This window comes from Girardinichthys multiradiatus, chromosome Y (assembly GCF_021462225.1).
Source record: "Girardinichthys multiradiatus isolate DD_20200921_A chromosome Y, DD_fGirMul_XY1, whole genome shotgun sequence".
Lineage (NCBI taxonomy): Eukaryota > Metazoa > Chordata > Actinopteri > Cyprinodontiformes > Goodeidae > Girardinichthys > Girardinichthys multiradiatus.
The window spans coordinates 31,593,289-31,605,863 of NC_061818.1; the positions used below are offsets into that span (position 1 = coordinate 31,593,289).

General features: G+C 41.7%; 1 protein-coding gene across 3 annotated transcripts in view; it reads left to right on the forward strand.

Annotated features, from left to right (window-relative positions):
• LOC124864740 (signal transducer and activator of transcription 5B-like) overlaps positions 1-12,575 on the forward strand; it is an 88,806-nt gene that overhangs the window by 58,365 nt on the left and 17,866 nt on the right. For all 3 annotated transcript variants that reach the window (XM_047359631.1, XM_047359632.1, XM_047359633.1), the window contains exons 9-10: positions 10,082-10,261; positions 10,870-10,957. In XM_047359631.1, the coding sequence (XP_047215587.1) occupies positions 10,082-10,261; positions 10,870-10,957 (268 nt within the window). The remainder of the gene's footprint in view (positions 1-10,081; positions 10,262-10,869; positions 10,958-12,575) is intronic.

Sequence of the window (12,575 nt, forward strand, 5' to 3'; positions counted from 1 at the left end):
CGTCTTGGGAATGACATATACAAGTCCTGCACAGTGGTCAGAGGGATTTTAAGCCATTCTTCTTGCAGGATAGTGGCCAGGTCACTACGTGATACTGGTGGAGGAAAACGTTTCCTGACTCGCTCCTCCAAAACACCCCAAAGTGGCTCAATAATATTTAGATCTGGTGACTGTGCAGGCCATGGGAGATGTTCAACTTCACTTTAATGTTCATCAAACCAATCTTTCACCAGTCTTGCTGTGTGTATTGGTGCATTGTCATCCTGATACAGGGCACTGCCTTCAGGATACAATGTTTGAACCATTGGATGCACATGGTCCTCATGGTAGTCCTTGGCAGTGACGCGCCCATCTAGCACAAGTATTGGGCCAAGGGAATGCCATGATATGGCAGCCCAAACCATCACTGATCCACCCCCATGCTTCACTCTGGGCATGCAAAAGTCTGGGTGGTACGCTTCTTTGGGGCTTCTCCACACCGTAACTCTCCCGGATGTGGGGAAAACAGTAAAGGTGGATTCATCAGAGAACAATACATGTTTCACATGGTCCACAGCCCAAGATTTGCGCTCCTTGCACCATTGAAACCGACATTTGGCATTGGCATGAGTGACCAAAGGTTTGGCTATAGCAGCCTGGCCGTGTATATTGACCCTGTGGAGCTCCCGACGGACAGTTCTGGTGGAAACAGGAGAGTTGAGGTGCACATTTAATTCTGCCGTGATTTGGGCAGCCGTGGTTTTATGTTTTTTGGATACAATCCGGGTTAGCACTTGAACATCCCTTTCAGACAGCTTCCTCTTGCGTCCACAGTTAATCCTGTTGGATGTGGTTCGTCCTTCTTGGTGGTATGCTGACATTACCCTGGATACTGTGGCTCTTGATACATCACAAAGACTTGCTGTCTTGGTCACAGATGCGCCAGCAAGACGTGCACCAACAATTTATCCTCTTTTGAACTCTGGTATGTCACCCATAATGTTGTGTGCATTTCAATATTTTGAGCAAAACTGTGCTCTTACCCTGATAATTGAACCTTCACACTCTGCTCTTACTGGTGCAATGTGCAATCAATGAAGACTGGCTACCAGGCTGGTCCATTGTAGCCATGAAACCTCCCACACTAAAATGACAGGTGTTTCAGTTTCATTGTCCAACCCCTGTACATTCCAATTAATCCTAACCATTGAACAGTGCAGTCGGAGTTAGCTTTTTAGCCAAATTGGATAAAAAGTTTTTCTATCTAAGGAAACCCAGCAGATTGCATCCAGTCAGTGACTTGCAGCATTCCCTCCTCCCGGATGAGCATGTAGAGACAGTGGACAGTCACTGGCGTTGACTTTGCAGCAATCCCTCATAATGAGCATGCATGTAGCGACAGTGGAGAGGAAAAACTCCCTTTTAACAGGAAGAAACCTCCAGCAGAACCAGGCTCATTGTGAGTGGCCATCTGTCACGACCGACTGGGGGTTTGAGAGAACAGAGCAGAGACACAAAAAGAACACAGAAGCACTGATCCAGGAGTACTTTCTATGGGAAGGAAAAGTAAATGTTAATGGATGTAGCTCCTTTAGTCGTTTCACCTAGAAAGAAAGAACAGATAAACTTTGAGCCAGTTTTCAAGGTTAGTGTCTGAAAGAGAGCACATAGAGTTAGTCACAGTAGAAGCTCAGCCAGTAGCCATGTCTAGGAGAGAGAAAGGGTTAAACACTAAAAGACAGGGCTATGTGGATCATCGGTAGAGGGTGAGCATTAAGTTGTTGCCAGCAGAAGCTCGGACGATTCCCCTCTCCAGAAAGGTGTCACAGGTAGACACAGAGCCAGGCCAGGTGTAGCTTCTAGGAAGAGAATAGAGAGAACAAGGTTAAAAGCTGAAATAACAGCAAATAATGCAAAATTGGAGAGTAGTGTGAGAATGTAGCGAAGAGGGTGAAAGTGGTCGTTATGTCCTCAGCAGCCTAAGCCTATAGCAGCATAACTACACAGATAGTTTCAGTTCAGATTATTTAGTTAAACGGCGCTTATTTACAACAATGTTGTCTCACGGAACCCCACAAAGGGTCCCACTGATGGTCATTGTTATACTAAAAACCACAACGATTGGCATACCTCTCTCTGTTAGACTAATTATAACCATTGGAAAAGAGAAGGGGTCATACAGGTAACAGAAATGGAGGGTGTGTTTGCACCTCAACCATAACTGAGCCGGTTTAGGCTAAACCTGACTCCCCAGGAAGGCTCCCTCCCTGATAACCTAAGCCACTCTAACTATAAGCTTTATCAAAAAGGAAAGTTTTAAGCCTAGCCTTAAAAGTAGACAGGGTGTCTGCCTCACGGACCAAAACCGGGAGCTGGTTCCACCGGAGAGGAGCCTGATAACTAAAGGATCTGCCTCCCATTCTACTTCTAGAGACTCTAGGAACCACCAGTAAACCTGCAGTCTGAGAACGAAGTGCCGTGTTAGGAACATATGAAACCATCAGATCTCAGATGTATGATGGAGCTAAATCATTAAGGGCTTTATATGTGAGGAGGAGAATTTTAAATTCTATTCTAAGGTCAATTTAGTGTCATCCAGGTTAAGTGATTGACTAAGCAGTTTCTTTTTTAAAGACTCCGGTCCAAAGACGACAACTTCTGTCTTGTCTGAATTTAGAAGCAAAAAATTTAAAGTCATCCAAGTTTTTATATCTTCAAGACATGCTTGTAGTCTATCTAACTGGTTGGGCTCATCAGAATTTATGGATAAGTAAAGCTGAGTATCATCAGCGTAACAGTGGAAATGTATCCCATGCTGCCTGATAATTTTACCTATTGGAAGCATATATATAGTAAAGAGAATTGGCCCGGCTGCATGGTGGCACAGTTGGTAGCACTGTTGCCTTGCAGCAAGAAGGTCCTGGGTTCAATTCCTGGCCAGGGGTCTTTCTGCATGGAGTTTGCATGTTCTCCTCGTGCATGCGTGGGTTCTCACCAGGTACTCTGGCTTCCTCCCACAGTCCAAAGACATGCCTGCTAGGTTAATTGGTAACTCTAAATTACCCTTAGGTGTATGAATGAGTGTGTGCATGGTTGTTTGTGTGTTGCCCTGTGATGGACTGGCAACTTGTCCAGGGTGTACCCCGCCTCCTGCCCATAGACTGCTGGAAATAGGCACCAGCTCCCCCGTGACCCACTATGGAATAAGCGGTAGAAAATGACTGACTGATGACAGAATTGGCCCAAGTACTGAACCCAGACAGATAAGATTTAAACCAGCCTAGCGCTGTTCCCCTGATCCCTACAGCATATTCCAGCCTTTTTAAGAGAATATTATGGTCGACTCTATCAAATGCAGCACTGAGATTTAACAGAACCAGAACAGACACAAGTCCATTATCTGAGGCCATAAGAATATCATTAGTGACTTTCAGCAGAGCTGTTTCAGTGCTATGATGAGCTCTGAAGCCTGACTGAAACTCTTCAAACAGGTCATTGCTGTGTAAATGCTCACACATTTGATTAGCAACTATTTTCTCAAGAATTTTAGATAAGAATGGAAGATTGGATATAGGTCTGTAATTTTTCAAGTCATCTCAATCAAGCGAAGGTTTCTTAAGTAAAGGTTTAATTACAGCTAACTTAAAAGCCTGTGGTACATATCCATTTACTAAAGATAGATTAATCATATCTAAAATGGGCTGGTAATCAGAGAGAACACTTCCTTAAATAATTTGGTTGGGATTGGGTCTAACATACAAGTTGAAGGTTTAGATGAAGCTAATATTTCTGATAACTCAGGAAGCTTCACAGGATCAAAACAGTCCAAACACAAATCAGGTTCTGCAGTTACTTCCAATGTTGTCTCACTTGCTGAGGATGAAGTAATCATCTTCAGGAGTATGTCAAAGATTTTCTTTTTAATAGAATCAATTTTATTTAAGAAGAATCCCATAAAGTCATGGCTGCTAAGAGCTAAGGTAATGGATGGCTCAACAGAGCTATGACTCTGTGTAAGTTTAGCAACTGTACTAAAGAGAAACCTAGGATTATTCTTGTTCTCTTCTATTAATAATGAGAAATAAGCTGTTCTAGTTTGGCGAAGTGTCTTTTTTTCCAGATTAAGTAGGAATCCTCTAGGTGTGTAGAGTGCCATTTTCTAACATTGTGCTTTAAAATACGCAGCTCTGAATTAAACCAAGGAGCTAGCCTATGAATGATTACCTTCTTTTTCAAGGGGGCTGCATTGTCTAATGCACCACGCAATGATGAAGAAACACTATGAACAAAAGAATCAATTTGTGAAGGGGCAGAAACATAATTAGTGCCCTCCACTGTGCTTTTCAGTGATAATGAGGAAATTAAAAGTGGAACAGATTCTTTAAAAGTTGTTACAGCATAGCCTGATAATGATCTACTATAATAAAATTTTCTTTCAGGTGTGGAATACTCGGTTAAATTAAACTCAAAGGTTATTAAGAAATGGTCAGACAGGACAGGGTTATGAGAGAATATTGTTATGTTTTTACACTCAATGCCATATGTCAGCACAAGGTCCAGAGAATGAAGACAAAGGTGGGTAGGTTTGTTAATGTTTTGAGCAAAGCCAATTGAGTCTAGGATAGCATTAAACGCTATATTTAGGCTATCACTTTCAGCATCAACATGAATGTTAAAATCCCCCACTATAATAACTTTATCTGTATTTAACACTAAATCAGATAAAAGGTCTAAAAACTGATCTAAAAATTAAGAGTAAGGGCCTGGTGGATGGTACAAAACAACAAACAGAAGTGGTTTTAGTGCTTTGCAATTTGGATGAGGAAAACTAAGGATTAAATATTCAAAAGAGTTGTAGCTATTGATTGGTCTGGGACTAATCAATAAATCCGACTGAAAGATGGTTGCTACTCCTCCTCCTCGCCCAGTATTTCGAGGAATGTGAAAATTTAAATAATTAGTAGGAGTTGACTCATTTATAGTAACATAATCCTCTTGCTGCAGCCAGGTTTCTGTGAGGCAAAATAAATCAATCTGATTGTCACAAATCAGGTCACTAACTAGCAATGTCTTTGAAGAGAGAGATCTTATGTTCAGTAGGCCACATTTAATTGTTTTATTTTTCTTTTTGGTCTGAGTTGTGTTTATTTTTATGATATTTTCCTGATTTCCTCTTTTTAGATTATTTTTTAACCTATTCAATTTTGGCCGTGGGCGAGACACTGTCTTAATAGGGTAATTGCTGGGTAGCAGTACAGAAGCTGCAGAGAGGAGTGTTAAACTACAACCCTGCTTTAACAAAGGAGGTACTTATATTTTACACACAGCCAGATTAGTTTGAATTGCAAGTCATCATTCAAAAAAATTTTTTTGTATTTAATCAGTTCATCTTTGTCTGACATGAAAACTTGTTTAATGATGTGAAAGATTTAAGTGTAACAAAAAAAGCAAAAACAGAAGTAATCTGGAATCAGAATCAGCTTTATTGCCAAGTTCGTACATACAAACAAGGAATTTGACTCCGGTACACTTTGCTCTCTGGTTTTTGTTTTTGCATTAGAGAATATACAAATATACAATATAGACATATATAAATAAAAGGTGCTTTTGGAACATCTGTATGCTGTTGTTTGGTACTCTATTGAATGTTCAACAGAGAAACAGCCTGGGGGAAGAAACTGTCTCTGTGGCTGCTGGTTTTAGTGAAGAGTGCTCTGTAGCGGCGGCCTGAAGGTAAAACTCTAAACAGTTTATGTGTGGGGCGTGTGGGGTCTGCAGAGATTTTTTTTTTTTTCTAGTGGCCTTTATTTTTATTTTTTGGCAGTAGGCAGACAGGAAAGAGGGGTAGAGAGAGGGGGAGATATTCGGCAAATGTTGTCAGGTCCGGGTCTCGAACCCGGGACGGCTGCTTCGAGGACTGTAGCCTCCGTATATGGTCGCACACTTAACCCCTACACCATCAGGCCGGGTCTGCAGGGATTTTTGCAGCTCTTTTTCTGACCCTAGACCTGTATAAATCCTGGATGGAGGGAAGGTCAGCCCTGATTATTCTCTCTGCAGTCTTGATTATTTGTTGCAGTCTGGACCTGTCCTGTTTTGTGGATGAGCCAAATCACACTGAGATGGATGAAGACAGGACAGATTGAATGATGGCAGTGTAGAAGATGACCAGCAGCTCCTGTGGAAGGTTGTACTTCTTGAGTTGCCTCAGGAAGTACAGTCTCTGCTGGGCCTTCTTTCGAACAATGTCTATGTGTGAAGACCATCTCAGGTCCTCAGAGATGGTAGTTCCTAGGAACCTGAAGTGGTCCACAGCTGCTACGGTGTTGTTGAGGATGGTGAGGAGGTGTATGGGGATGGTGTTCTCCGAAAGTCCACCACCATTTCCACAGTCTTGAGTGGGTTGAGTTCCAGGTAGTTCTGACAACACCAGTGTACCAGCCGATCCACCTCCTGTCTGTATGCAGACTCATCACCGTCCTGGATCAGACCAATGACAGTGGTGTCATCTGCAAACTTTAGGAGTTTCACAGATGAGTCCGCTGAGGTTCAGTCATTTGTGTACAGGGAGAAGAGGAGTGGGGATAGAACACACCCTGGGGGGCACCAGTACTTATTGATCTGCTGCGGGAGAGGATGCTCCCCAGTCTCACCTGCTGCTGTCGGTCCGTCAGGAAGCTGTTGATCCACTGACAGGTGAAGGCTGGGACATTGAGCTGGGTGAGCTTCTGCTGGAGGATGTCTGGTATGATGGTGTTGAAGGCCGAGCTGAAGTCTACAAACAGGATCATGGCGTACGTCCCTGGGTGGTCGAGGTGTTGCAGGATGAAGTGTAGACCTAAGTTAACAGCATAATCTGCCGACCTATTTGCTCAATAAGCAAACTGCAGGGGGTCCAGCAGGGTCCTGTGATGTCTTTCAGGTGCTTCAACACCAGCCGCTCAAAGGATTTCATGACCACAGACGTCAGGGCTACAGGCCTGTAGTCATTTAATCCTAGGATGGTGGGTTTCTTGGGCACCGGGATGATGGTGGATCGTTTGAGGCAGGAGGGGACGTCACATTTCTCCAGTGACTTAAAGATACGGGTGAAGATCAGAGCAAGTTGATTTGCACAGGCTTTCAGGCATGATGGGGAGACGTTATCAGGTCCTCCAGCTTTCTTTGTTTTCATGCGCTGAAAGAGCCTATTTACATCTTCCTCGAAGATCTTTAGTGCAGGCGGAAGATCTGAAGGTAGGGGGTTGGTAGCTTTGTGAGAAGAACTTGTTCCTGAATGGGATGTGGAGGGGATGATTTGAGGTGTGAATGGCTTCTTGTCATGTCTGCAGTAGAAGCCATTCAGACGGTTGGCCAGGCGAGGGCTCTGCCTACAGGGACTCCTGTAGGCAGTCAGGTTTCTCAGACCAGTCCATACAGCCGAAGCATCACCAGTAGAAAGGCTGTTCTTCAGCTTCTCACTGTAGCTTCTCTTGGCTGCTTTCATCTCCTTTGTTAGTCTGTTCCTGGCCTGCTTGTACCGCGCCCAATCTCCACTGCTGTGAGCTTCTTCCTTGTCCTTGCGCAGATTCCCGAGGTGTGGAGTAAACCATAGCTTGTTGTTCCCAAAGGTGCAGAAGGTCTTGTCTGCACACACATGTCCTCACAGAAACTGATGTATGATGTCACCACATCAGTTAGTTGGTTTAAGTCAGTGGCTGAAGTTTCAAAAACAGTCCAGTCTGTGCATTCAAAGCAGGCCTGTAGCATCTGCTTTGATTCCTCAGTCCACTTCTTAACAGTGTGAACCGTGGGTTTGGAAGCTCTTAGTCTCTGTCTGTAGGTTGGGATGAGGTGGATAAGAGAATAATCCGAAAAACCCAGAGCAGCCCTGGTAACAGCATGATATGAGTCCTTTAAAGCTGTGTAACAATGGTCCAGTGTGTTTTTGTCTCTGGTGGGACACTTAATATGCTGTCTGTATTTGGGGAGTTCATTGGAGAGGTTTGCGCTGTTAAAATCTCCCAGTATTATGATGAAAGAGTCCGTGTATTTTTCTCCACGTCTGTAATCAGCTCAGCGAGATGTTTTTCCGCGGCAGCAGTGCAGCCAAGCGGTGGAAAATATGAGCCAATTATTATAAACGAGGAAAACTCTCTCGGTGAATAAAACGGTTTACAGATTATGGAAAATGACTCCAGATCCGGGATACATGTTTTCCCCAGCACTTTTATGTCTCTGCACCAACCTTCATTTATATAAAAGCATATTCCGCCTCCCCGCTTCTTCCCCGATAGCTCCGCGCTGCAATCCACTCTGAACAGCTGGAAGTCCAGCAACAGCAATGCGCGGTCCGGGATGTTTTCACTCAGCTATGTCTCAGTAATGCAGAGAACCGCTGATCCGCGGAGGTCCGTATTTTTACCGGTGAGGAGAAGCAGCTTGTCCATCTTGTTGCTTAGAGAGCGAACATTTGCCAGATGGATTGAAAGCAGTGGTGTGCAAAGTCCTCTTTGGCGGAGTTTTACCAGTGCGACAGCACGTTTCCCCCTCCAGGGCTTTCGGCGGAGTATCCCATAGTGTGCCGCAGCTCCGCTTGCCAGAAGCTCAGTGAACCTCGGATTGATGAAAGATGGTGAAAAAATCCCAAGAGAGGACTCTCTGATGTTGAGAAGTTCCTCTCTACTGAATGAGACCACAGAATTGTGGCCCGAGACCGCAGTACTGTGGCTCGAAAAACATATAAACACACAAAATACACAAACAAAGAGAGCGAAGCTCCGAGGCAGCCGTCGTCGGCGCCATCTTGCTTTCAAGAAGGAGCAAAATAGCTTTTCATAACACTGTAAAAGCTTTTTGTTATCTGTATACATTGCAGTTTAACTGTGTTGTTACAGTCTGAAAGTCATCACTGGTCTATTAGAGTATGTTGCGTTAGAGAATGGAAGATCAATCCACCTAAAGAGATCTACTGAGACATATAGCAGGCATTGTGGGGAAAAAAAGGGCACATGCAACTTGTTTCAGTCCATTATTGTAGTCCCAAAAGCCCCATCTGCCACGATGCTTTCGCCTTTCAGCACATCTGAGCAAGAGCACGCTGAAGTTTTTGACAGTACCCTTTCCCGCTGTCTTATAAGATTGTCCCCACAGGTACTGATAAACACAAAGAAGTTGTGTTATTGTCACAGCAATTTATGACAGGCTACAGACAAGCCTGTGACCAGACAGTAATGCGTTGTTTCTTGGGCAACAGCCTCTTTAGAGTTCCCTAAACTCTTCTGAGGTTTCACACTGTCAAAGGGAGAGAGCTGTGTTCCCATCTCCACTTACTTCACCTGCAAATCAGAAGGCTTTAAGGCTCATAACAACATCATAATTTTACTCACACTCCATCTGGGCCTGCAGGATTATGCTGTTGGTTATATCTTATTCTGTCTGCCTTTTTGCTTTATGTGTTTTTGTGTTACTACATAAATAAAAAATCTTGACAGAAATATTTCAAGAGAAGCTATTGTTGGCCAGCTGAAGCAGTATTATTAACATGACCTTCCTTTATTTTGCATTGTTATGCCCAAGCCCATTTTCAAAGGCCAAACATGCTTAAAGGAAATTGCAGTTGAGTTTTATTATTAAACCAGTTATTAAGATTTGCCAGCATGACTGCATCAAAAGTGGATTATTTTTAAAACTTATTTAAAAAGTCTTAGAAAGGATATAAAGATATGCAAATGGCCAAAGATAAACTTCATCGTTAGTTAAACTGAATAGTCACGTGCCTTACAGCAGGCAGCCAGGCTTTAAAATAAATTATTGTAGCTGCAGGGAAAGACATGTTTCAAGATAATGTTCATACTAAGAAAAAAAGTTGTATTTAAATATCTATGAGGCGAAGAATGTACAAGCATTCACCCTTAATTGCTTATTGTTTTGAAAACCCAAGAATGCATCCTTTAAATACTTTGAAATAAGCAGAATTCACTGTGTTAGCAGCAGAGATATGTTCTAAACACTATTGAATATCACTTTAACATATAGGGTCTGTGTTACAGGTAATCAAGCTTATAAACATAGCTTTGTTCTGTTTTTACCTCCTTTTATGACCTTTATTCTATGTTCACAGCACCTTCATCATTGAGAAACAGCCACCCCAAGTTCTGAAGACCCAAACCAAGTTTGCCGCCACAATACGCCTCCTAGTGGGAGGGAAGTTGAATGTGCACATGAACCCTCCACAGGTCAAAGCCACCATAATTAGTGAGCAGCAAGCCAAGGCCCTGCTGAAAAATGAGAACACAAGGAAGTACGTTTACACTGCTTTTTTCTGTCAGTGTAAATTTTACCAAATAAAAAACATTATCTTGTGTCATTTGGGGGTTAAATCAGAGATCATATGTGGGGTTCCCCAAGGCTTCATACGTTTTAGGCTTTCCCCATAAAGATAAAAAAAATGATAGTTTGTTCAGAATGAGATTTCTGTTAAAGCATCTTTCCACAGCATAACACACAGACATGACTGGAACTTGAACGTTGCGACAGAGGAATCTGTGTTGTAGATATAGAATCCATTTTTAGCCTCTTTCACAGTCTCACTCCACATTCATCCTGACCTATAGAAATCTTACAGATCTCTTGGTCCGCTTGGCAACCAGTGGCAAAAATGGGGAATCTGTTAAATATTTGAATTGTCATCTGCTCTGTATCATCTTCTGTAAACAACGTGCTCATAGACAGCTGTTCAGTATTCCAGAAAAGCTAAGATGGTCATGGTGATAGTTACATATTCCAGTTATACAGAAAAAACATCATTATTGATGGAAGATTAGATGCTCGGCAACTGTCACCACATGAGTACATCACATTAGACAGAAGAGCTAATTTACTCACTCCTTAATTGCCTTTCTGTTCCAGTGAGAGCAGTGGAGAAATTCTTAACAATAACTGCGTGATGGAGTACCATCAAACTACAGGCACTCTCAGCGCCCACTTCAGGAACATGGTAAGTGGGGCTTTGCTGTCTAAATGGGAAGATAATTTTGTCAATATGGATTTACCACAAAGTGAAAAAAATGTTATTCTAGTTGTGCATCTTAAAGCAGTTAAAACAACCCAACCCCCATTACCCTGTTTTCTCTTTTATGTGTATAAATAATTAACTCAGTTGTAATTGGTAATTGTTTATAGATTAATATGTAGGAGCTGTTCACCTAGAAATTCAAGTGAGTTATTTGTTTCTACCAACAAATTTTACAAATGAAAACATTTTCTTTTAGAAATGTTAAATCACAGAATGCTAGAGAATCTAAGACTAATAAAAGAATATGCCAAACAGATCCAGCTATTGACTTAGCTTCTAACCTTCTCAAAACCCAATCTAGTGTCTGGGGGAGGTGTCAGAACACAGAGATGCAACACCCTTAACCCACAGCACCCATATGATCTTTTGCCATCAGCTAAGTGCTAAAACACAGCAGAACACACCCTAAAGTGTCATCAACAAGTGAAAACAGTTTTCGTGGAACCAGGTGGATGTTCAAAATATTAGGCAGGTTGGTTTGACTTGACAGGAGAGTGACTGTCAGTCATGGTGAAAAGAAAGTACACCCTATTTCAAGGGTTACGTCAAGGTATAATACAAATAATCATGTGTGTAAAAGATTATGTTTCTTTGCCTTAAAAACACAAAAAGAAACAACATATTCTAACATACCATTATTTATTCAACAAAGATGAAACCAAACTAGAGAAGCTGTGTAAAAAATGTTTCTGTTGCTTTTAGAACCACCTTTATCAGCAAGAGTATTCATATGGCTTTATCAGTCTGTCACTGTTCCTCTTGTTGGAAATGTTGCTTCACTTTTTGCTTCTCCTAAGCTATTTCAAGGTCCCAACGCCAGCATTTCAATCAGGTTAAGCTCTGGAGTTTGACTGGACCAGTACAACACCATAATCATTTTCATTTTCTTTCATTCATTGTAGATTACCTGTTTCATTTAGTTTTATGTGTTTGAATGCTACACATAAAACTTTTGAATACTTAGATTTGTTTGGGGAAGAGGTAAGAACCATTTTAAAACAATTTACAATTAATCCTGAATTCCTCCTTTTGGTTCTATATCCTAAACAACATAACATGAGAGAAAACCTGCGGACCATGGCTTGCTCAGTGCCAAAAAATGCATTGTATTAAAGTGGAAAAAAAACTCATGCACCAACTGTGAATCAGTGGATACAATGAGTCTTCAAATCTCTTCCACTTGAAAGAATAACGTGTATTCTGAAAGGTAAAAAACAGGTGTTTGACAATATATGAGGAACCCATTTTCACTTATTTGTTTTCAGTACATATATAATGTACTTTACTATATAAAGAGTTTAATCAGCATTATAATCCTGTATTTTGTTGTTATATATATATATATATGCTTCTTGAAGGTCATTGCTGATTGGGCAGTTACATTTCAAGGTCATCAGTTTATCAAGTGCTTTATATGTATATATATTGACAGGGACCGAGCTGGTTAAACATGAGGACACAGTAGTAATTTTTAAAAAAAGTGGGTTTTATTTACCCAAAATAGCAAAACTCAAACAATTAATGCAGGGCCCTTAAAATA